The 25,894-nt window shown below is 49.8% G+C and overlaps 2 protein-coding genes and 1 non-coding gene across 5 annotated transcripts in view; all 3 read right to left on the bottom strand.

Moving 5' to 3' along the window:
- Positions 1 to 17,772, bottom strand: part of cadm3 (cell adhesion molecule 3) — a 79,959-nt gene extending 62,187 nt beyond the window's left edge. For 2 of the 3 annotated variants that reach the window (XM_086153501.1, XM_086153504.1), the window contains exons 1-3: positions 17,652 to 17,670; positions 16,649 to 16,878; positions 15,351 to 15,513 (exon numbers count right to left, since the gene is read on the bottom strand). In XM_086153501.1, the coding sequence (XP_086009627.1) occupies positions 15,351 to 15,444 (94 nt within the window). In that variant the 5' untranslated portion in view covers positions 15,445 to 15,513; positions 16,649 to 16,878; positions 17,652 to 17,670. Of the gene's footprint in view, positions 1 to 15,350; positions 15,514 to 16,609; positions 16,879 to 17,651 lie in introns of all 3 variants that reach the window. The other variant, XM_086153502.1, reaches the window with a different exon arrangement.
- Positions 17,773 to 18,034: 262 nt separating this feature from the next.
- Positions 18,035 to 18,108, bottom strand: trnar-ucu (transfer RNA arginine (anticodon UCU)). Its single transcript has one exon. It is a non-coding gene; the product is annotated as a tRNA-Arg (tRNA).
- A 729-nt stretch (positions 18,109 to 18,837) lies between these two features.
- On the bottom strand, positions 18,838 to 24,290 carry sdhc (succinate dehydrogenase complex, subunit C, integral membrane protein). The gene is made up of 6 exons (XM_086153467.1): positions 24,236 to 24,290; positions 23,267 to 23,326; positions 22,995 to 23,096; positions 21,371 to 21,432; positions 19,304 to 19,467; positions 18,838 to 19,081 (listed from the first exon to the last, which is right to left on the bottom strand). The coding sequence occupies exons 1-6, from the start codon at positions 24,250 to 24,252 to the stop codon at positions 18,977 to 18,979; spliced, it is 510 nt and encodes a 169-aa protein (XP_086009593.1). The 5' UTR covers positions 24,253 to 24,290; the 3' UTR covers positions 18,838 to 18,976.
- Positions 24,291 to 25,894: the final 1,604 nt, after the last annotated feature.

Genomic DNA, 25,894 nt, shown 5'->3' with positions numbered 1-25,894 from the left:
TTTGCAGATTCCAGAAGCGACGCTAGAGTTAACAGCTAGCCGAACAAATCCATCGACCTGCGCTGGCCTTCCGCTAACGGTGCAAAACCACAGACGAGGAAGCGACAACGCTAGTTTAGAAGTCGACAGGATGCGAGGCTGTCTGGAGACAATTCGAGAAAACGAAACTAGCTTCATCTTGTCATACAAACATTGTGACATCTACATTTTGGCCACGTTAGCTTAGAAGCTACATGACGTTGAAGGCCTTGGAACCAAAATGGCGGCATTCCATTCTCACTGTTCTTTCAGAATGCTTTTTTTTTGGAAACTGGAAGTGAGACGTATGAAAGAAGTCTAGTTCGCTCACTCCCTTTCTGCCCCCACCGGTTGAGGCAGAAGATCTGTCCAGAAGTTTCTACAAACATTCCCTCGCCACTGTCAACAAGTGTTTACTCCCGAGGGAATGTTTGGTTCCTGCTCGACGTGGAAAGCGGCATCCGCCAACCTCGTCGAGATTTGACTTGACTAGCAAGGCGTGTAAAGACACGCTAATAGCTAGCGGTTCTTGGAAAGAGGTGCCTCCTTCTGTTGCACACAGAGGAGAGAGACCAATTGGCAAAGGCCAAGCGGCGTGCGCGGAAGAAATAAAGCGGCAGGAGCAGGTCCATCCCAGCAACGAGGTATGAAACGCCTCTGTGGCCTTCAAGATGCCAACCAGTTGAAAACCCCGGCCAGTCCGTACGGCAGCGGCAACGGAAAAGGCAAAACACACGGGTACCATAATTTTCCAGACTATAGGCCACTACATTTTTCAAAACGCTTTGAACACTGTGGCGTAAAAAATGATGATGAAGCTAATTTATGGATACTTTTGGGCTACCGAGCTTCATGCCGCCAAAACATTTAACTTCGTCACATCGGGCCAATGAAATTACCTTGAAATTCTGAGGCCGTTCAATTCCGACACTTAAGATGACGACTTTCATAGTTTTATTGCGCAGAAAGAAGACGGAGATACCGATCAGCTGGAGTCGCACAAGGTGGGGATAGAAAATGGGATGAATAGATGGACTTTTTCCCTGTGTTATTCATTACTAGTCTTTTTCAGCAGCCGTGTGACAGGCACTGTTGGGACAAAAGCATTTCCAGTATGTATTTATTGATGTTACCGGTGTGTATTTCATCAGAAGTTCTGAAAGAAATTCTGTGTAAATATCTCATATTACAAGGTGGACACCCGTGATTTATAAGCTTATAAGTGCAGCCTTTATATGTACACATATATTAATTTATTCATTTTTAGCCGCTGCAGCTTATATTCAGGTGTGCTCCATAGTCCGGATATAACGGTAAGCGCTAACGTTCACGACTCGTCTTGATAATGCGAGTCCTTCCAGAGCCAACGGCCCCCTCCCCCTCTCCCTACCCCTCCCGCCGCAGATAATGACGCCATTCGTTTGCGGTAATTACCTTATCATTATCAAAGACTGGAGTTTACATTTCTTACAGTCTGCTAAAACTGCCAAAAGCATCTTATTTAAAATTCACCATAGCTCGTAGAAAAAAAAAAAACAAAAAAAAAAAACAAGATATTATGGATGGGCCCGCGCAATAAACACGATGGCATTAAATTATTCTTAAGGAACGCGGGGTCCGATTTTGTTTGCTAAAACATGGATGATGAATAAAACATTGTGCACTCTATTGTGCCCTGAACGCCGGCGCCGCGGCGTGATAATCTAAGGAGGCTCGCACAGCACAAAGAAACTTGGCGCAGGAGAAGTGGGAGCGCCAAAGCCGTCACCCCCCCCCCCCCCCCCTTCTCCGCCCGTTGAATTTACATTTATCTTGCGTCCGAGGACCTGCCGACGATCCGTCTCGCTGCAGGTTTTCTTATTTTCCCCACACTCCCTCCCTTTGCGTCGCTTCTCCGCCACCCGTCTAAATGTAGCTTTCCGAAACCGGGGGGGTTGGGGTGGTGGGGAGGACTGCTCTTTTCACAATCCTCCTTCAAACCCCAAAGAGATGGCACACCAGCTACCACTAAGTGCCCATCGATTCCAATGATCTTTTAGCGACACTAGCAGCGTAGCGCTAATGGCCAAACTGGGGCATCGACTCATCAGCTAAAGACGGTGCTGGTGATCTCACCCTGTCCGCCTGTTGCCCCAGTGACGCATCCCATAATGCTAATCCGACACGCAAAAGCTCCTGCGGCGCCGATGGTCTCGCTACTCAGACCAGAAACTAGCCACTTCCTCTGGCTTGCGACATTCATGCCACTTGGCATACCCGCCTACGTGCAACTCACAGTAATTCCTGCACAAGGGTGTATTTCTGTAGTATTTCAGGGGAAAGGAAGTACCCGGTGAGCAACGGCGAAGTGCCCTGTAAGTACCGTCTGGCTGTCTTGCATGGGGAACACAGCCATACACCAGACGACTGACACGCCGCTGCTCCTCCTCAACTACTCAAAGCAAATCCCAGTTATTACGAGCTAGACGGCGCACGAAGGAAACAAAGGCCTCTTATCTTCTGGTGTCATTTCTGAAGGGCAGCCTCCTCTGGCCTGTGTGCAATTACACGGTAATGTTGGGTTATCCCGGGCTAAAATGCCAGTTTTTCGAAGAATACACCTGGTGTACTCTTGGACCCATCAGTCAGGTCAGGTTCTAATATGAGTCAGGAGGTGAAAAGCGGAGGCCGCCCATCCCGTGTCGCTGATAGTTTGAAAGCATGCCAGTGTTATTCAAACAAAACCGCATGTCTGAGCTGAAAATTAATCCTCAACCTGTCAGCGTTCGCGAGTTTCAGGTCTCCTGAGAAGAAATCTGAAATCTATAGATCGGACCGGTGCGAAGGATGTCGGACGAGCATGTGGTGCCCGCCGCAAAATCCGAGGGAAGGAACGAGCTTGGAGCCCTTTCAAGACACTCAAAGGGGGAGTTTAGAGGAAAGACAAAGACGGGGGGGGGGATCCGCGCACAGTTCTGGGAAAGCAAAACAAACAGGGCTAGGACTATCGCCTGGAGAGATGCAAACTCCCAGCGGGCAATCCAACGATCCAAAAAGATGCGACAGAGTTGACGGACAACTGGGATGCGAGTGATAAAACGGAAACTAGGCAGACGGAGACAGCAGAGATTCAGAGATGTGGAGCCTCTCTTTGGGACTGAGGAGGATGGAGAGGATCAGGAATGAGTCCATCAGAGGGACAGCACATGTTAGATGTTCTGGAGACTGAGATGGTTTGGATATGGAGAAGAGATGGTGAAGATCTGGGTAGAAGGAGATTGGAACTGCCAGGCAGGAGGTCTGGAGGAATACAAGCGAGGATGTTTACAAAGGGAGGGAAAGAGGAAAGGTAGTCAGCAGGCATGAGAGACGATGATGCAGAGAAGAGGGTTAGATGGAGGCAGTTGATTATCCGTGGTAACCCCAGAAGGGAGCAACCCAAAGTTGAAGAAGAGCGAGGTGATCTAAACACTGGATCCGACAAGTGAACAGGAAAAACAACAGCAAATAACTATGGAAACTAGCATGACCAAAAGCGTTGCGTTATGTAAATGTCAGAAGGCGGAGACTCCAGGGCGACCTGTAGACGCCTCTTTCGGATAACCAGCCCAATACAGTTGCCACAATCCACATGATGAAGCTCCCAAAGAATTGGCCAGGATACTGCCTATCATCCTTTTTGACAGACTGTTTGACCAACCTGAGTGGAATCACATCGAGCATACAAGTCCAGAGACAGCAATTGGGTGCAACTGGCTGCCGAGCAGAGTAGTGGGAGAACAGGGAATCCCAGAGGACCGATCCCCTCATCCGGTAGGCTCAGCTCTTCTCTTACGGGTCAGTGTACATCTTGATCAAGGGATTCCCTGGGGAGCCACCGGTGACAAAGAACGTCCACGTCCCGGCGGCACCGTGGGAGAAGTCACCCGACCAATGGCAGGCATCGTTCCGCACTTTGAGCTTACATTTTCTGACCCAAAAGATTTGCAGCCTCACTTTGATACCCACGTAGAAACAAGTCCCATCACCGCCACTGCATGTCATCCGGCGCTGTGAAATATTAATAATTATCTAAAACAAGGCGAGAAGAACAAAGGTGCTTGTCTGCTATAAGCATGTCATTACACTACCGAGATAATTACTGGGGTATGAAGGGAGAAAAAGTGAACAAGCTTTGCCGCTACAAAAAGTACATATTCCCTCATCATTCAGGTGGAGTTCAAGATAGGATGACTGGGGGTTGCCATGGTGACAGATGACCTGATAGGTGTACATTGTTTGGCAGGAGCAGGAGGGTGCTGGTCTATTTACGAGTCGCCAACAGGTGTTAATCTGAGTGCGCCGGGGGGGGGGGGGGGGGGGGGGGGCACGAGCGCGGCGAACTGGAGTAAGGGAGCATCGCAGGGAGTTCACCCGTGTTAGCGGACCCACTCTGGCGTGACCTCCAGAGGCCAAGCATCAACTCTCACGTTTATATTTGCCACTCGCGCCGCATCATGACATAACGGCCTCGCGTTACTCCAGCCAGTGTGTAAAAGGAGGCTACATTGACCTCTTAAGAGTTCCCTTTTATCGTGCGGCATCGTATCGGCAAGGGCGCCACATTGGCTCGGACAACCTCCGATTCGCCTCACAAAAAAAAAAACAAAAAACAAAAGCCTCAGCTCAGAACACACACACACACATACACACACACACACACACACACACAAATGCGCGACACATTTTCAAAGGCAACGTCGTGACTGCATATCAAGGTTAAGCTATATCAAGGTTGAACAACCAGATTGCGAGAAAAAAAATAGCAACGGGTAATAAAACCAACTGTAACAATTTTAACAGGAAAACTCCTAATAAAGAATGTTTAAACATTGACGTTGATTCTTTTCATTTGACATTGAGAATTTCCAGGGAAAAACCCCAAAGAGGGAAGTCGTCTCGAAATACCCCAACAAAGATTTCTTCTAAAACTCAGTTCCCTTTCGACTCATCTTCTGCTGAAATGACAGGAAGCCCCGCCCCCCCACCAGAGGCTCCGCCTCCACAGCGCCATCCTGGTTCTACAGAGCGTCACAGCGAGCAGGTGTGTGTGTGTGGCACCTGTCCTGCTAATCCCGAGTCGCCCGTGACCGCTGAGGGATTAGATTTGGACGGTAGGGACCGGATTATGGGATGTAATTCTAGGCCGGTCAAGAGCATTGCGGTTATTTTAGCACACTGAATTCCACCCCCCCCGCTTCTCCATCTGCACAGTGGGCTATCAGGAGCTCATTCATTCATTCATTCATGGGTTGTGGTGGTTGGACAAGAAACAGGGTTCAATCACAAAGCCAACTACAAACAATCACCCTTTTCATTTCCACGTTTATATGCAAAGAACCATTCACCCTCTCATTCACGCCTCACACGGGGACATACAACCATTCACTCACTCATTCATTCATTCACATTATGTAAAGGCATACAACTACTAAAGCTTTCATTCATTCACGCATCTGGACAATGTGAGGTTTCCACTGAACCTCCAGCATGGAAGAACCCGGAGAACCTTGAGGAACCCCATGCAGTAGGAAGAACTCCTGTGGGAATCCAAGAAGGGACCTTCTGCCACCCCACCCCATCAGAAACTCCACTTTATTTTCCAAAAAGCTAGTAGCGAGTAGCATCCATCTCGCACCCGCCGTCGATGATGTCACCCCCTGCCCCTCCATTAGGAACAATCCGATGCCGCCGCGTCACACCTCGGAAACTCCTGACGCAGATCTTTAAACTCCCACCATCAAGTCTGACTACCCCAAAGTGGAAGTGACCCGATACAAATCAGATGATCTCTCGTAGCAGTATCGCGGCGCCAGAATCCTTATTGCACTTTTCCTTTAAGTACATACATATATATATACATATATATATCCATAAAAGCTGCTATCAGCTGAGTTTAAGCGTATTAAGCCGTTGCCATCCATCAGCTCGACCTTTCATATTTTAAGGCGTTAAAATAAATATCCAGGAACGAGTCGACGTGCCAAGCCTTTCATTTAAACAACTTGGCGGTCTCAGATGGGGGCAGGGCTGGACACGGTTGCCATGGTTTCTGTGAACGATGAATACGTACAAAGGTGTGCAAAAGGGAGGTGGAAAGGGGATTCCAGCAAGCACCTGTATTTCAGTTTGACGTAAATGACCCCGGACTCACGCTAGGTCCCCTTTTCAAAATCCAGCCGGAGCAGGTGGCTGGGGGTCAAGAAAGTGGGTTGGTGTACCTGGCAGCTAAGCTAGCTTAAACCCTTTCAAACTGCAAAAACAAAACCCCATCCCACTCACTAACCAACAACACATCTCAACTTACCTCGAGATGTACATCTCCGTCACCCCCCCATCTATGTCCCTCTAAGCTAGTACCACCCCGGCCCCCCTCCTCCTCTGCCCACAGAGAGATCAACGCGAAAATAACTTCCGCTCAGCGCTAAATAAATCACGACCCCCGTTGAAATATTTAGCATCGTATAAACGAACAAGCAAAACAGAAGGGGGGGTAGGCTAACCACCCACCCCCTCCACCGCCTCCAGGAAGTTCGCTTGCATTATCGGATTCTCCCTTCAAGGGACTCATCAAACATCCAGCGGTGGGTGTAAGAGGCTGATAGCCGTCACGCCTCAGGCCGCCCGCCGCCGCTGATAAAGCCGTGTAGCTCATTAACGCAATTATGGCGCTCGCTCGCGCCGTCTTTTGACGTGTTACGAAAATGGTTGGGGAGGCGAATGAACCGGTAGATACGAGATCGCTCTTGCATTCTGCACGGTGAATGTAGCAGCAGCCCCGATCATGTGGAGCCACGGAAGCTTCATCAAAGATGCTAAAAAATGGCGTCTCACGGTTACACTCAGGCGTGCGTTAGGATCGGCCCCACATTGCTAACCGCACGAAACTGCATGTCTTTTCACATTAACACGTTAGCCATCATGCTAACATATAAAAGCCCCACGTCCGCTTCCTCGGCTTCCTTTCCTCAGGGATTTACAGCTAGCATGTAAGCTCAAGTGTAAGCTAACGTGTCGGGTTGGGGATGGTGCACGGTGAGACCGTGAAGGAACTCGGGGAAACACTATCAGCGGCGTTTGAGGCGCCGTTGTGCACACACTGCCGCGGATAGCAGTGTGACAGCAAGGGTGCAGGGGGGTCCCCCTGTTTATGCACGCCCACGTGTCACCGGGAGACGCCATTTTTTTTTCCCCTATTAGAGGGGGGCATCTTACGGCATCCATATTTATCTACGACCGACACCTGTGCATGTCCCTGCATTAATATATATGTTTACAGCTTTTGTTTGTACATGTGCACATATGCACATGTGTGTGTGTGTATGTGTATGTGTGTGTCACAAGACATGCACATCTTAGTAAGTTGCATGTGTGTGTGCAAGCGAGAACTGGCGTGTTCAGTGAGAAGGGCGAATGTTTAAGTCTGCATGAGAAAGCAGCACTATTTCTGAGTGTGTGTGTGTGTGTGTGTGTGTGTGTGTGTGGGTGTGTGTGTAAGCATACCAAGGATCCTTAATAGTCTGCTTAGCTGTGTGCTAGAAAGCAAAGTGAAGGGGACTCAGCCGAAAGAAGGTGCGCGCCAGCATGTCAGTGTGTGTGTGTTGTGCAAGTTCACGAAAAGTGTATGTGCATACCTGTGTGTGTGTGTGTGTGTGTGTGTGTGTGTCAGCGTAGTAGATTTCCATGTAGGGATAAGCAGCTTAGAGAAGGAGCATATTCTTTTCTAGGTAAATCTTATTAATTCTAATTAGCGATATATTTAGCGAGTACACCTGGATCGGGTGGAGCTCCCTGCGGATGGCAGCGGCGCAGGTGGGGCGACTCCAGCGGAGACAACGTTGCCACGGCATCCGGTAAATTGCACGTTTGCACCTTTTTGGGCTGTGGCGGGTACAGAGGGGCAAACCCGGGTTTCAATCTCGCCGCCAGTCTTCCCTGCTCCGGCGCTCCGTCTCAGCGCGGCTTGCTGCCCTCTCGCTGCACGGATCCCCCCCCCCCCCCCCTTCACGTGCGCGCCCCTACACCCCTCCACCCCCCCTCCATCCTCCATCCTTTTTTCCGCACTAATCAGCTTATCCTATGTGTGTCCAAGCCTCTGTGTCTGCGTTCCTCCTCTCTTTGTCTCCGATTCATTCACCGAGTGGGGGGGGGGGATTAGGGACGCCTGTTTGCCGCCTTTGTCTTTCGGCGGTGGCGGCGGCGGCGGCCATGTCGGGACCGCGGCCCGATCCGCTCATCATCGCACCGCCACCCCCCCAAACCCACCGTCACAGTCTCACTGCTACCAGGGACCTGTGGAGACATTTTTAAAAAAAACAAAATAAATCCAATCCTGCGGTCCAATCCGGTGGACTCCGGGTTGAAGCCCCCACCTGTCAATCGCTCTGACAGCCTTAATGATCACATGACCTTTGCAGGAGCGCGTAGCTATGACGGAAGCCCCGCCCACCCACCTCCAACCGCCGCCACCGCCGGCAGAACGTGGCAGAAGGTGGACGAGGTGCCGCTCCTACGGCTTCCCGACCATCTGCCCCTCTGGTCTGCACATGTAGGTCACAGTGACGCGGCGGCGCGGATCCATGCGGACGCACAGGCGGGCGTCGTCCGAACACAGCACGCCACAAACTCCTTTGACCCCTGGATTAAAATCAGATGTGCGGGTCGGGCCGGGGAAAGGGGGCGGGGCTTGCTGACAGCGAGAGGTCGCCGGCGGATCAGCCGAGTGCATTGGGATCACACATAAAGTATGCGACACATGGAGACAGAACCTCGCCCTCTCATTCAAACATTCACCCTCTCGTTCACAAATCATATAGATATCGAACTATTCATCCTGTTATTCACTCTTCTTATAGAGACATATGGCCATTCTCTCTTTCATTAAGATTATATAGAGACGTATGACTATTCATGTGATCATTCGCACATCATTTAAAGACATGATTTATCATTTAATTCACCCTTCTTAGGCAGACAAGCAACCGTTCACCCTTTCATTCACTGCTTATAGTTCACAGTGTAGCATAAAGACACCATCAGACATGCAACACTCACTCATTCACACATTAAATACAGACATACACCAATTCATCCTCTCATTTGACAATCACATATAGAAATGTCATCATTCACCCTCTTATTCAAATGTAATTTAGAGACATGCAACATTCACTCATTCACATGTTATTTACAAACATTCAAATATTCACCCTTTCATTCACTTTTGATTAGGAGACATCCAAGCGTTCACCCCCTCATTCACTTCATATAGAGCAAAGCATAGCATATAGTCGCCATCATATAGACATACATCTATTCATCCTCTCATTCATTTTTTTCGAGCAATACATTCACACCTCATGTAGACATACAACCAATCAGCCTTTCATTAGCCTCATGTAGACATACAACGATTCATCCTTTCATTCACCTTTCTTAGACAGACATGCAAACCATTCAACCCATTCATGCCCCATTCATATAGGGCAGGGCAAATAGACGGCATCATATAGAGGCATACAACTACTCATCCTTTCATTCGCATGCCACATAGACATAAGACCGTTTGACCTTTCACTTCGTAGAGAACATACCGTAGCATAAAGACGGCATCGCATAGAGACATGCAACTATTCACCCTGTCATTCACATCCTTTCATTTCATAAAAAGAAGCGTAACCATACACCCTTTCATTCACTTTATGTAGAGCATAGCGTAGCAATTTAGTCGCCATCATATTCGCCATCCTCGCATTCACATGTGACTTAGATACACGACCACTCACCCTGTCATTCACACATCTCCTGCACATCCTGGACTCTGGGATGAAGAGGACCATTTCCCAGTGGGATGAGAAGTATCTGTATGCAGGAGTATGAGGTCTAATGAGCCAGCAGCTGTCATGGCCGCTCTTGTTGACAATGCGACCGAACCGTCCCCTCCCCAGCGCTGCGCTCCACTCCGCTCTGCTCAGCCCATGTGATAGATTTGATACAATTACAACGGGGCCATAACTGATGATGGAAACTCTGGGCCTAAATGTCAGGTGCCTCGGCCTCGCAGACGCCGTTTAAATAACACACACTGCCGTTTAATGGCAGATCTATATGTGGGAGCCGCGGCGATACGGTGCGTCTCCGCGGCGTCGTAAATTACCCAGACGGGCGCATAAAAATAATATCACCGGCGCGGACGAATGATAAAATAAACAATATCAATGGCGCCTTCTTCAATCCGAGCAGGAGCGTCGGGAGAGATCCGCCATGTTTTCGCTCTGGCTCCGCCGTCCAACACCAATGTCCCCACGCAATTCAAACATCAGCAGCCACCTGCGCGTTAGCATTCACGCCGCAGCTAACGCTTTGAAAAAACGGCGCCTGTTCGCAACTCCCCCCTTCGCAAAGTGGTGCTCCGTATTGTGGTTAGCTACGCTAAGCGTGACCCCACTGTTACACCTTATTTGTTGGTGGCGGGTTTCTATAATGCTATGCTAACGCTTTGCCAACTTTGGACAGCAGTTCCAAACATTTGCAGGACATCCTACATTGTCCAGACATTGTTTCCTTATTTGGCCCCGTGATCCACCAGCGCTCAGTCGAGAGTGAGCCCCGCTTCATCTTGGAAAGGCTATAACCCCGCCCCCACAACCCCTACAGCAGGAAAAGTATAGATAACAAATGAATAAATGAATGAACAAATGAAATAAGACTGTATCACAAGCTGATTCCCTTTCTGGAGAGCAAGCATACAACTCTGGCTCAAGTGATCCTACTAGGTTCTCCACTTCCTAACTACCTTCATGCCCGCCTGTGGAACTGGAGATGGATGAGCGGAGCAACATCTGAAAACACTTGAGTCCAGTTGCTACAAGATGTTTTCCAAGGATGCGCACGTCAGCATTTAGCTGCTAGGCTACCCTGCGCCTCCTCGCTGCTGATAGTGAAGGAGTTGCCGGTCCAGGAGTGGAGCCCCATCAAGCATTCTACTCATGAGCAATACTTGCGGTGGAGATCACCCTGGAGGTGGTGGTGGTGTTCCACCTTTTAATCAGCTGCTTCAGTTTGGCACTAAATTAACCCGACTTCGTCGGGTTTCTGTTCCAATGAGAGGGGGTGGAGAAGCAACTCAGCTTAGTGAAGTGTGACCGGCCTTCTCCAGTCCCCGGCACGTAAAGATGCATTTTAAAGAGATTAAAACCAGAGGGGGACGGCGCCGCGCTCACCGTCAAGGCTCAGAAGGATCTCGTTTTCGCGACACTTAGCGGCCGACGTGTCCGCGGGGAGGACGGTCGTATCTCCAGCTGGAGCGCCGTTGAATCAAAATGGCTTTATGTTGGCGGTTACCGGCGATAAGACACACTCCTACGGACACACTCGGCGACCGGCCGAGATGATGGCATCGTCTAAAGGGGCAATAAACAAGAACAACCTCTGCTCCATCACCGCCGGTGCTCTGGGGGATTCGGAGAACCATTTCAATCGATATGAACTTTTACGGCGCCGTTTGCCCCCCAACCTACGGTGACGGGACGGGGCGGTTTCCACCCCCCCCGCGGCAATCAATTAAAACACCCGTCGGAGAATTCTGTCAGATAATGAGGGGAAAACGGAGGTGGGGGCGGGCGGTGAAGGCGGAGGGGGCGGGGCTGATCAAAGGGAGAGACCGCGGAGAGCCGAGCTCGGTAATAAGGCCTCTTGTTGCTGGAAATGAGGTGGATTAATTTATTCCTGGGCCGGTGTTGACACGCTCTTTCCTCTCCTTGTTGTTGTTGTTGTTGTTGTTGTTGTTGTTGTTGTTGCTCAGTTTGTTTAGCCGCAGTGTCTTCGCAAGGTGGTGGTTTTAGGGTTACGTCCCGCATTTGAGCGAAAACGGCACGGACGCCGTTAAACCTCCATGGTACCGGACCTTCTCCGAGCCTCTTTCGGCGAATGTAACCGCCACTCCCTTCCTCACGCCGCATCCTCACGCTGCCTAAATTACTTGCAGATAGATTCTAGACACTTCAACAGCGGCTCGTCGGATCGCACGCAAGGCAGCGCAACGCCGGCGCTGTCTCGACGAGAGACGCGGAGTTTATCGAAGGAACCGGTGGGGGCGCGATGCAAATCCGCCCCCGGCGAGGGACTCATGTTCGTCGCGGAGTCAATCGGCCGCGCCGCCTTTAATTAATCGTCGTGATGAGCGGCGGGAAATAATTGGTTTTCTCAGCCAGATGTGAGTCGGTCGCGAGCGAATGCCAGCCAATCGGGTAAAATCTGGACTTGCTAATCTGGAGCGACAAAAACACGCTTACATAATCCTGGAAGAATAAACACAATGGCAGTCGGATTAAAACCCAGAGCGGAGACGGCTGCTCCGAGCTCCTCGGCGCATTTGACGTACTTTAGATGACTAATTAGATCCACACAATGTCGGGATCTTCATCAATCTCCGCGATTAAAATCACGGGTGCGAAGTCAAATGTCTCCTGCTCCTAAAGAAACAGCCATATTGGTAATTAATTAGCCGGATCGCCGCGGAAGGCGTTCGCCGAGCGCCTCCCCAGATGTTTCGGAGCGAATCTGCTGAAAACTAATGAGCGAGGAGGGGGGGGGGCGCCGGGATTTCCTCCGAGGTGGTTAACAGTGAGCCCGATCCCCATCGGACGGCGGCGGAAACCAACGGGGAAGCGTTAAAGGGGCCCGGGAAATAGCCACCGGTTTTCCAAGTGCGGAGAAAAAAAAATTGCCCGGGCCACTTATTAATGTCATGGTGGCGAGGCGGTAATTCCCCGCGGCGGCCTGTACCTCCGCTTGTTAATGAGTCATTGCTTATCAGTCAGCCTTGTTAACAGGCGGAGGCCTCCCTTCCAAAACGCCTACCGCTATTGTGTGCTAGCCGCGCGGAGCGTTAGCCAAATGTTCCCCTTCCCCGGCACATGGGAAGTCGGCGGTAAATAACAGCGGCGTGCGTGGGAAGCCCAAAGAGGGAGGGGGGGTTTTGTTTGGAGGCTAGTCTAAGTGAATCCAGGGCGGGAAGCGGGGTGGGCGCGCACGCGGAGTCCTCCATCCAGCTCGCAAACGATTGGTCGGCACCGCTCCTGTAGTTTAATCCTTACTCATTACCGGCCCCAGCAGGAAACGTCCGCCTTCATCTAACCGGATCCAGCCGTTCGAGTCGGTGGCAGGTAAATAAACTATTAGCCATGTTTGCGCTCCAGAGGGCGGCCGGCGCGGCATGGCATCCGCGGGACGGAACCTCCTTCCCCGCGGCAGCCTGGAGGTAACTGGGTCAAACAGCGGAGAAAAACCAGGGCGCAGCCTGATCCAACAGGCGATTTTGTACGGAAAACAAGCGGGACGCAATTAGCATCTCCCATTCCGTTTTCTTTTAATCCATCCTTTCAAAAAAAAAAGGGGTTGTCCCCGCTCGGCATCTTTACCCTTTCCGGTTCTAAGTAACATAAACATGCTAATATGCTACATGTTTTCAATCTCCGCGGACTAGCCGCGGTGGGTGGGGCTGATCTCCGATCGCTCGCAGCCCCTCCATCTATCCCCACCCCCACTACTTTGCTCAGCTTTTTTTTCACCCCCCCTTACACATAACGTTGAATTATTTATGCTAAGTAGATAATACTGTTCCAGAGCCTCTTGGCAGACAACTCCATTATGACAGCATTATCTGACTCCCCCTCCACCCCTGCTCCCCCCTCCCCCGGCCAACCCTCTCCACCTTCTTCTTTACAGCATAATTACAGCGCCACCCACCGTGCACGCCCGTCCGTTTAAACCTCCATCCATCCTTGGAGTCGCCGCCATTGACCACCTCGGCGAAGGGAACCCTCGTCCTACTTTGCTTGCAAACCTCTCCTTTATTTCCGCGCGCCGCCGGCGGGGCCGAGCCGCTCCGAGTCCCGAGACGTTTCCTTTTCTTTCGGACAAAAACATAAACCCATTGATTTCACACAAAAACAGGATTAATGTAGCTTCCGATCGATGCTAGCATTGTGCCCGGGAAGCTAATTTAATGACGGCGGCGGGGCCTTGAGCGGCGGGCTAATAATAGCGTAGAGGAAATGTCTTCCAGGCGCAGCCTGACATGACCACGCGTGACGGCGTTTTGGATTAAAGTGTGTGTGTGTGGGGGGGGGATGGGCCCCCACCTTCATGGGATGAGACGCTTCAACTTCTGGAAGCTCAATGAACAGCCAGTTTGGGTCGGCGCCGTTGGAGATGCCGCACCACCACCTCCAAACATCTATATTTGTTTAACTACAACCTCATCCCGACTTTCTTGGCGCAGCCAGATGGTCCTTCTCGCCATTTCCCGCACCGGCCACTGTTAGCCAACGCCGACAACTCTCCGCCAGCCCATACACACACACACACACACACACACACACATATACAAGAGCATGCATAATTAAGGCAGCAAAAACAGCTGATGTGGATAACCGCAGCGGAAGCATACATGTGTGGGCCGCGTATGTGCCCATGCATATGCATGCGCCGCGCACTTGACGGCCGAAGACCGTCGGAGCGGTATGGGAGCTGGTGTGGGCGCGGGTGTGGGCGGGGGGGGGGGGGGTGAAAATTGAAAATGCAAATGCGGGCTGGTGGGGATGATGGGGGCGACCTGCACGCCTTCCGCATCACCTTTAAGTTCTTGGCTCCGAACACTCCCGGGATTGAATCCAAGGCGGCACCTGCGCTCCATCCATATCCCGTGGAGAGGTGAGACTGGAGGTGAAGCGTCATTTTTTTTTTTTTTTTTCCTCCTCCTGTACAGTTCACACACCTCCGCCCCCTCCCACCCCACACAGGGGATGTATCACCGGGCGCTTGAGTGTTACGTAATTGCCAAAAAAAAAAAAAAAACGTACAAAGTGCTTCTCTTGTCAAAACCTCATTTGCCTGGGCTCGCCGGCAGCGGCGCACACCACATGCACTCCTGCATTGCCTTTCAGGGCGACGACAAGATGATTACAGCTTCTCCCAAGGTTGCACGAAGCTCACAGAGATAGAGACTACCGTACCGGCAAGAGCGACCAAATACGGTCGCGGGGGAGGGCTAAAGTTTTGTTGTTCACCAGAACCCGGGCTTTTCACATGTGCAGGTCAGGCACATTCCTGGCAAACTTTGGACGAAAAGAACATTCCAGCGGGGGGAGGGGAAGAAGAGGGGGTGTCCCATGTGCTTATTAACGGCTCTCTGATTCCCTTGTCGGACCGACGGGGAACCACGGAACGGCCGACAGATGAGGGGCGCCGTCGGAAGGGGGGAAAGAGGGATGGTCATGGAGGGAGGAGGGGGGAGAAAGAGGGGAACCTACTGTCCACAATGTTGCCGCGGGTCGCGGCCGCCAACAGCAGGGTCAACAGGCCGACGCTCCACGGCGCAGGGGGGGCGGCGGCGGGGGAGGCCATGGTCGGGGGCGCCGGTCCGCCTGTCTCGCCGAGTCCTCGGGGGGGGGACGAGCAGCGCTGGGGTGTCACCTGAAGCCGGAGAAGAGGAGCAGATGAGGAGGAGGGTCCGGGAGGGCGTGCAACCGCGCCTCGCTCTTTCCCTCCATGCGAGTGGTCGACCGGCGCCGAAGCGACGCCGTCGCCCCGCCGGCCTCGCACGGAGGTGGGGTGGGGGGGGGCGGAAAAACGCAGTAAATGAGAAAGAGGAGGAGATTGGAAAATAACAAGTGGGTGGAGGTTTTGGGGGGCAGAGAGATGGAGGGAGGAAGAAGTGGAAGAGGAGGAGGAGGAGGAGGGGCACAAACACAACAGCGCTGGCCTGATGCACCTGTCGCCTGCAGAAAAGGGGGGAGGCGGGCAAACACACACACACACACACACACACACATACGCAATTACCCCCCCTCCTTCCATCCCTCCATCCCTCTTCCACTTCCACGCGTGCCTTAAAATAGCAGGAGCACCGCGTGCGGGACGGCGGGGCGGGAGGGGCGGGGTCTGCGGGGAGGCGTGGGGGGGAGGAGGGGGGGGCAGGACCGGGAGGGGCGGAGTGTGTGCGTGTGCGTGCATGAATATGCATGTGTGTTTGTGAGTGTGTGTGTGTGTGTGTGTTACTGTCGCTTCCCGTTCAAAACAAAACAAGAAGCGGTTGCGTGTTTGTGTGTGTCCGTGGGAGATGACCTCGCGCGTGCACGAAGTTGCCGCGCGGCCATGACAGTGACGACGACGATGGTGATGATGATGAAGATGATGAAGATAAGAGGGGGGGGAAAAAAAAAAAAAAAAAAAAACACGCACGGCCGTTTGCGCGAACTCGCAGGGACATCCGGTGGTGACGGGATTACACGAGTCACGGCGGAGCGGCTTCCTTTTCACGAGTGGGGAGGAGGAGAGTAAATTATAGAACAGCCAAGGATTATACAACTCTCTCTCTCTCTTTATCCATCCATCGCTCCGCGGGAAGGCATGACGGATTACACGCGCGCGCATGCACGTACCATACCCGGCAACCACACACACATACACACACACACACACACATTCCTGGAGACGCGGGAGCACTGACAGGTGTCTCTCCCGGCTGGACTTAAAACCGCGCGCACACACACACACACACACAACAAACCTAGAGTCGCCGGCGTCGCGCACGCGCACGCGCACACACCGTTCTATTCCGCCTCCGGGAGTCGGCAGGCTATTGTTGGTTCCCGCGCCGCTGCGGTCCTTCTTTTTCTTCTTCTTTATCTTCTCCTCACTTTTCTTGTCCTCTTCTTCTTCTTCTTCTTCCTTTTCTTTCTTGTTTATTCTCACCTCCGTACGTATCCCCCTCTCTCTCTCTCTCTCTCTCTCTCTTTCCGCGGCCACCGTTCGTTCACTGCAGCAAAAACAGTCTGACTGAAAAGACGGGAGGGAGGGGACAAGGGAGGGAGGGATGGAGGGAGGAGAGGAGGAGGAGGAGGAGGGATGGAGGAGGGAGGGGGGGGTTAATACGATTTGGCCCGTACCACCGGGATAACAGGGCCAGAGCGGGGGCCTGCAACACGGAGGAGCCGATGGAGGAGAAGTGTGACCCCCCCACTCCCTCCCCATCCATCCATCCATCCATCCATCCATCCATCCACGCGTGTTCCTTTCTTGTGATGTGATTTAATTGGAGGAAGATGAGGGTGGTTGGGAGGAAAAAAAGGTGGGTGGGGCAGAGGGGAGGTCACGGTCCCCGGCAGCCCATAATATTCCTTATCGCCGCTAATTCGCAGCCATTAGCCGGATCTCCACGATAGACCCGGCGGCGGCGGCGGCGGCGGAGGGACTACTTTCTCTCGCGGCTTTAATTATCAATGGCGCGGTACTTCGTGCATATTAATGAGCGGGACTAGTTTTTTTTTTTTTTTCAGGCCCGTTTGGGGAAAGAGGTGGGGGGTGCAAGTTGCTGGAGAGGATTAGGGATTAGTTTTGCAGGAGGATTAGGCCTGCGTGCGGGAGGCGGGATGGGGTTAAACGTGCGGACGGCGGAGGTTGGAAAGGAACTTGGAAAGGAAAAAAAATAAAAATAAAAAGTAGAGTGGAGTGGGGGGGGGAGGGTGAACCTTGGGTGACCCGGATTCAAAAATCAAAATCGTAAAGTCAATCTGATCCTGGAATTGACCGGGAATCGCGAACACACACACCTTTGTTTTCCAAAGTAAGCTTCTGTTTTTTTTTCCCCGCCCGCTTCTGTTTCGGATGCGGGGATTGAACGCAGCATCCGGTGCCTTCAGATGCTCCTCCCCGGGGTTCCCGTGCGGTTGTGCGTCGTGCGGCGGCCCTTCGTCCCCGCAGGATGATCACCTGGAGACAGGAAGCGGGCCACGCCGGAAGGCTGCTGCTTCCGCTTTCCGCGACTTCCGGTCTGAAATTTGCATATCAGAGCGCCCATTCATCACATCTGAGGGCTTTTTTTTTTTTTTAATTAAATTAAGCGTTTTCTCCAAAACGCACGACAGAAATGCAAATTAAAAATAATAAAAAAAAAAAAAAAGGATGTGTGGGGTCACTTGCACGGTGAGATCCCCATCTCTGCCGGGACTCGAACCCGGAGCCTCTGGATTAGAAGTCCAGCGCGCTATTCCATTGCGCCACAGAGACCGAGGCGCGGTGTTTTTTTATCAAAAGTGGCTTTATACTCCCCCCTCCATCCATCCATCCCTCCCTCTCTCTCTCTTCCTCACTTGCTCCCCATCCTCCGCCATCCCTCAGCATCACTGCAGCCCGCGGAGGGTGTAGTTCCCGCGCCCGCCGGTAGGGGGTGCTAAAGACGCGGATTCGCTCTCCACCCCACAGTGGTATCCAAGGGACCCCTCTCCCACCCCAAACATCACCCATGTCCACAAAATAAAGTGGAAAGGGGGGCATCAGTGAGCACCCCCTTCCTTCTCCTGCGGCTGTGTGAGAAAGTAATCAGGATAACTGACATCCGATGTTGACTTGAACGCACCGTGACACCGATTTCTCTCAGAAATGTAGTTTGATCGTTTAATAACCCCCGTCAAGAAGGAGAAATTCAAACAGACAGGCTAACCCCCCATCCGAAAACAAATTGATAAGCTAGTTAGCCGCCGCGAACACCATAAACAACTGTTGTTTTTTTTTCTGCGAGGCCCCGAGGTTCTCAAAGTAGCAAATGGACGGTTGGCTACGGCAGGGAAAAATATGAATGGCGGCCCACAACAAACAAACTAACTAACAAACAAACAAACAAACAAGCACAAACCCGCTTACACACATGCACTTCTCACGGGCGACGAACTGACGCGTCACCGGTACGTTGTCAGGAAGGTGAATAACCAGATGACACGTAGCAGGGTGTTCCACATATAGCATCATACATAATTCTTTATTAATATTTGCTTAAAACGGCTGCAACATAATAAAACAAACAACTCCCACAGTGCCACGCGTCCACTCCGCTCCGACGCCGTCTCCTCCATTTTTTTTTGTTCTGAAATCCCCGCGCTCAGAGGAACGCCACGGCGATGGAGGTGATGATGGACAGACCGATAACAGTGTAGCCGGTGCGGTAGACCTCTGGGATTTTGAAGCCCTTGCCAATATCCCACCACTGATTTCAACGGAGACAAGTAGAGGGAGGGAAAGAGGGAGACAGAGAGAAGACAAGTGAGCGTTAGAAACTCCTCCGGCTTGTAAAATGGCGGAAAATTCTATTTGTATTCAACGGGGGTGCCGTTCATGCAAATGCCAGTTTGGAAATGTTGCGACTCGCACCGGGATCCCTTTTCCTCGGCAAGTCAGCGCTGGGAGGAGAACCGTGATGAGGTCTTACCAAGTGGCGAATGCCGTTGAAGGTGTGGTACGACACCGGGAAGGCGATGCCAAACTTGGCCAGGCCGATGAGAAAGGGCCCGACAGACAGCGAGTGGACCAGGTCTAGGTAGTCCGGGTAGCTCCCGGGCAGCACCAGCGCCGTCACCGCAAACGCAGAGATGGCTGCACACAGACACAGGCAGTTAGACAGACGTGTGTGTGTGTGTGTGTGTGTGTCTGAGGCATGCACACTTCAGAAACCAGCACAGTGCATGCTGGGTTGATGACGTACGGAGATTGCTCATGCAAACTTTGTCTTTCTGCTAGTGTTAGCTTTAGCTAGCTACGGTATATACGGTAATAATGCCACGCTGGGCGGCTTTTGGGTCCAGTTTCAAGTCCAAGGGAAGCAAAAGGGCTGATGCTAAGGTACACAGCTTTCGAAGGGACAAGAAGAGAAGGAGTGGGAAGTTGCTTCAGGATGTACATGACTAAGGATCCGCGGCTATGTTCACGTCACTTCTCTCCGGATGCATTTAGCTGAGCTGAGCTAAGCTGCTGAAAAAGCTTATGGGTGCTACTCGTTTTAAACGGAGGCTAAAGCCAAACGCTAAACAGAAAGAAAATTCTCAGGAAACGCGTGAAGCCCGCAACAGGAGACACTATCGACAGGAGACCCTGGATGTTCTCCTGCGAGAACGTCAACAAGCCACTGCTGCAGAAGCATCTGATGACCATAGACCAGGTACGAGCATGATCACGAAGGAAGCTAACAGTAAGTCAGCACAGCGGTCAGGAAGTCCACAGTGAAAAGCCGATGACAAAAAGTGGAGTGCCTTACAACAGACGCTCTTTCTGTTAGCATAACAGCACAGTTGCCGCACACACACACCGGCGACTTTGGTCGATTCTTTCTCCTGGCATCTTTGTTTATCTTCATTTTGAACGAAACTCACGTCTCTCCCGGGTCCAAAGGGGAAGGGCTGCACAGACAACATGTTTTTGCATCGTACGGTAAAATGAACGGGCCAAGTCAGGAGCAACCTTGCGACGTTAAACAACAATAGCGGCCTCCAAGGGAAAACTTTCTTTTTTCCAATTTTATAAAAACTGAGATATAGTGAGAGATTTTATTGTTGTTTTTAAGTAGCCGCTGCCAATATTGATAAAATAGGACAATAACGTCTTCGTAGCTGGGACATCGACACACCCGGAGGGCGTCCATCTTGTGTGTGTGCTTGTCCCTCTCCAGAGTTTTTCCTTAATGTGTGACACGACAGGCGCCTGCAGCACTTTTATCAGCCGATGGCGCCCGCAGACAGACTCCGCTTTTGATTACATAATGGGCACCTGCGCATTCAGCGTTTCTTTCAAAAACGCTAACTCTCACTAGCCTTGAGTGGCTAATTCAAGGACCATGGCAACGTATTGACGACCCGCTTGTCATCCACGCCGCTTTATTCCCTGGTAGACGTTTTCTTCTGGAATTATCCACATAATTCAAATCCGGGGGGGGGTTCAGATTTGATGAAGACCGTCGAGGTGGGCGCTGCTCCTCATCCTTGATTTGTGAGTCTTTTGTAACCACAAGCCATCCAAAATCAGCCAGAATTCATGGGGACCCAGACAGGCGGTCTCCGCAGGTTTACCGCTCTGTCCCTAGAGTCGGATTCGTCGCTACATGCTACATTGAGATGCGTCTGTAAACCAGCGAGAGAACTTCTACTTTGACGGTGGATTCAATGACATGACAAAGGTGAGCAAATGGCGGCGCGCGATTAGCGCACCGCAACCGTTTTCACTCCCGCACATTAAGGGGGTCGGGATTTTTCAATTGAACGTCCACTGTGTTTGTAATCCCATTCGGTGGGAATAAATGGCGGCGGATGAAATTACCCCGGGAGACGATTGTCCGGGTCAATCAAGAGCCGACATTTGCCGCCGCGGAATGCCGGCTTCAATTTGACGTCGATGTAATGAGAGGGGGGGGAATAATCCGGATATTGTCAAAGAGGGGAGGGAGGGAGGGGAGAGGGATGGAAACTCATGTGGGTCGAGGGGACGGTTTGAGGAGTAAGGCTTTTACCTCCGCTGAGCCCGACGCCGGTTCCTCTGTGCGTGATGGACATCATCATGGGGACGGACCATCTGAGGAGCAGAGAACATGCGACATGTTCGCCGTCATGGATGTGCGGATAAAACACACCAGCGGCTCTGACAGTCGCTTGGTTGGATGTGTAAAAAAACGGCAATGTGAAAAACATGACTACGGCCACACAAAGGAGAAAGGAGTGGAACTGAAAGGGCACGACACGCTCCAACAAGACAAATCCATCAAGCGTGTTACATGAAAGTCAATAAGCCACCGCCAACTTACAGCGCGCACACACACACACAGGCACACACACGCACATGCACACAAGTCTTCTCTGTTATCAACATTGGAAGCAAAAGCCCCCTTTCTGCAGCTCCTGGAACCTTCTCAGGAATGTTTCTTAATGCTTTCAGACAGAAGAGGAACTAGGGACCTCGTCTCATTTCTGACGCTGGATCTTTTTACACTTCCAAAAGAACTCAAAGGTGCTCGGTGAAACTCATGAGCCACGTCCATTGCTGGATTCTTCTTGCAGAGTGCCATTTTTTAAAAAATATCCTGGTCACTTGTCAGATGTTGTCTTGGTCCAAAATGAACAGAAGCATTAAGCGATGTAGCAACAGAGGTCCAAGGTCTTCTGGCCTGCTATACCTCAGAGAGGTTTCCAAGGCTCGCAGAGGAACATCAACATTTAAACCCAGCTTCACCAGCAAAGCAGTACAGGCAGAAGATAAAAATGCTTCAACCATTGGGCATGGTTATTATTCCATGAACGCTATTGCAGCTTCCGCCTCCCTGCTGTCCTTGTCGTCTTCCTCTTCGGTGGTTTGTTTTTAAGCGTGGAGCTTAAAGCTGCCATGGTCTCTCACTGCCTGTGAGAATGCTAAGCTAAAAGGTTTCCCCAAAGGAGGCTAGTTCCTGGAACCAAATTAGAGCAGGACGCTTCTTTTCTTTCAGAAAGATCTTTATGAGCGCTTTATGTACGGGCCTCAGGGATGGAAGGGTTAATGGAAGAGATGACCGAAAAAAAAAAAAAGAGTCCAGGCGACTGCAGCTTGACGTGCTATCTCACAAGTATTAAGAGAGCGCTTCAGTGGTTTTACGTTGCTGTAGTTCTGCTCGTACTGCCATCTGCACCGCAGCAGCAGGAGGCCACGCTCCGCCCACCACGAGCCGACCGAGGCACCGCAGCGGACGAGAGACGGCTAACGAACATATTCTTAAATCTGTGGGCGTTTTTGGGTGGGCGTTCGATAAAAGTAACGAACGTTCAAGAGCGGCTTAGACAAAATGAAACAAGGCAGGAACAGAACCCTTTTTTTCTTCGTCAAAAAGCGGGAGCTATTATTTCCACCAACTATTTCCAGAGTTGAGAATTCTGTAGAATTAAATACTTAAATACCGTGAGGGTTTGGAAAAGTCAGCTCGGGTAAAAAACCATCAAAAGGAAACTTTTGTTGATGAGATAAAACCACGTGTGACGGGCTTCGGTAAGTTCTGACTTATGCAATGAAACAGTGCTACCGGCCATGTCAGTTACATTAATTAATTAGTAAAAAACGGAAACTTTATTCTACATGCTATATCATTTCTGATTGTATGTCGGACTACATACTTGTAGATGGTGAGATGAGGGGACATGGGTCGGTTTAATTTGGCGTTTTTGGCCCAGAATTTGTTCATCTCTTCCTTGGCTGTGGTTCCCATCGGTGCGGCACTGCAGAGGGCAAAGAAGAAACAAGAGATGTCAGAATGAGTAAAAACTTCTGTGCTCTTTGCTTGCGCTTTCTGCGATAGTGGTCTGCTTAAGGTGGAAATGTGACACATTTCTCATGGTGCATGCCAACATTTGATCACTTCTCTTATTTAGTTCAACACACAACTCACTGTCTGCAGAGGACACCCAACTGTGGTCTGGAGAGGCACGCAGCCTGACGGGTCAACGTCCTGGGTACAAAGAGAGGAAACTGGAGTTACAATAAAACATTTGCTTTGGAAAGTAGAAAAGCAAACACTCTGCATCTTGTGCACGCTGAATACGAATTGGTTGACGAGCTTTAAAACTCTGGTGTGAGTGACACGGAACTACCCGTGTAGTTTATCAGACATTACTAGGCGTTGGCATGTATTGTAACAACATCAGATCTGAGATCAGAGCGTTAAGCCAGCGCAGCTCACAACTTAGCATATCAACGACTGTTGACATAAACACAGTGCTCGATGATTTTTATTATTAGCTATTTTCCTTTGGTAGAAATAAAAACGCACTTCACACAAGTGAGATGTTAGCTGCATGCCTAAGAAGATTGTATTTAAACAATAGCACAAGGATTATTGAGTGTGTTGTCGTTTTTGCTTTAGATTAGCATCAGATCGACATCGAGGAGCGGACCTGTCAACTGTCTATCAACGCCGGCTATGTCCAGTAGCCGGGCAAAGTTCGACTATCACCCGACTTGTCAGTTAACGTGGCAACGTGTAGCAGTAACACTGTCATCAGTAAAATCGTCAATAACCTAGAAGAGACGAATCCCGGGGAAACGGCAGTCTTAAACTGCCGATCGCATTGACAAAACAATGTAACTTGTTGACTCTTTGCTAGCGCACCAACTTGAGAGTGAAAGCTAGCGTAAACCTGTGCGTTATGACGCTAACGTTAGCCTGCTAGCGCTCGGTCGCAACAAATCGACTGCGAAGTTACGTAACAAACCAAGATGGAGCGTAGTACTCTCGTATGCTAACTTCGTTTCCAACGCGTTTATTTTGTGAAAACGCGTGCCCGACACGTTAACACCCGAAAAGTACAAAAAGCGTCCTCCTCCGAGCCTGAAAGTTATACAGCGCATAAGTACTGACCTTAGAAGCAGCGCCATGTTCGTTGAGGGCGGACAGGAAGTGACGTCTTTGTTGTTGTTCCGGCTGCTTGAGAGAAGGTCTGAGTCCCGGCTGTTTAAAACAACACGATTATTTATTCTTAGCGCTAGGGAAGAAAGGATAAATGTAAAGCTTGAAAAAAATAAATAAAATAATTGATATATCAAATTTTTATGCTAGTAACTAAACAAGTTACAATATTTGTGCGTCAGTAAAAAACAATTAACATTCCTTTCGTTTGTATATGCATATCTATACATCTAGATATATGTTTTTAATTATTTTTTCCACATGTCACCTCTATTGTTTTACTTTCGTTAATTCTTTAAAATTTTTAATTTTTGTTCAAGTCTGCACAGTGTCCTTGAGAGTTGAGTGAGGCGCCTTAAATAAGGTATATTATTATTATTATTATTATTATTATTATTATTATTATTATTATTGTTATTACTATTATTATTATTATTGTTAATAACAATAATTTATTGTTAAGCATTTCGTGTGAAATATTCCATTCATTCGAGTACAGTGACCTAATATGGATAAAATGATGAACTTTCATATTCTACATTGGTATTAAAATGACATATTGACACATCAATATATTGATATATTTTATATTGACATATAAAATGACATATCCACCTTCACACACACACACATACACACACACATACATGCATATATATGTACATTTGTACATTTATTTATATTTTTTCATATGGACACAGTACAGGAAAATATATATGTGTACACAAACTACAGATTTAAAAGAAACAGTGCAAATAAAAATAATGAATGTGACAAGAATACATTCAGTTCAATTAATTTAGTTTAGAATAATTTAGTTTAGTTTAATTTATTGTAACAGTATTCATAGCTTATGATTTTTATAGATTCATATTTATTATTCATATTTATTATTTTATCTATAATTAGATTTATTTATTTTGATCCTTTTTTTATTGTTTGTCCTGTTTATTGTTCCTGTTTTACTGTTGAATTCAAACATGGTTGCTAAGGACTTTTACAATGAGTACAAGTCAGCGTTGTTTCTCAGCCCCTTGACGCAAGTGATGGAAAACTGCTCATTGCGTGTTCTCGCAACACAGCTTGGTAATTTTTCGTCATTCTAACTGCATATTTTTCATGAAACAAGTGTACTTTTGCATTTTATTAACCGGGACAAAGGTTTCAAAAGTCACAGCTAACAGAGGGGATCTTGGCGCTACTGGGCTGCGGTCTTGGAAGGACAAATCATAATAATAATTTCCAGCAAACGTTAAAACCAAGTAGAAGAGCTGGAGTAAGTAGTAGACCATGTGTCACCATAGCGACCAGCTCCGATCTAGCACAAGAGCTCAGCGGTCGGCTCTTCCATTCCACAGCTTTTAATCCATCTTACGCGAATGAGATGTTTACGATCTTTGACGGAGCGGGGAATTGCAGCAAAAAGAAAAGATGAAATACAGTGAACTAAACTGCTGTTGGCGGGACCCCATCCACACACACACACACACACAATCTATATAAGTATACAAAAAAATGCAAACCCCCAACTCCTCTGTACCTTGACTCTGCCAAGAACATTTAATATATTAAGTGATGCGCAGAGCAAATAAACGCGCCCATATTGACAGC

Source organism: Fistularia commersonii, chromosome 10 (assembly GCF_037954325.1).
Source record: "Fistularia commersonii isolate RoL2024-O1a breed Wild chromosome 10, RoL_Fcom_v1.0, whole genome shotgun sequence".
Classification (NCBI taxonomy): Eukaryota; Metazoa; Chordata; class Actinopteri; order Syngnathiformes; family Fistulariidae; genus Fistularia; species Fistularia commersonii.
This window is presented reverse-complemented; position numbering and strand designations above follow the sequence as displayed.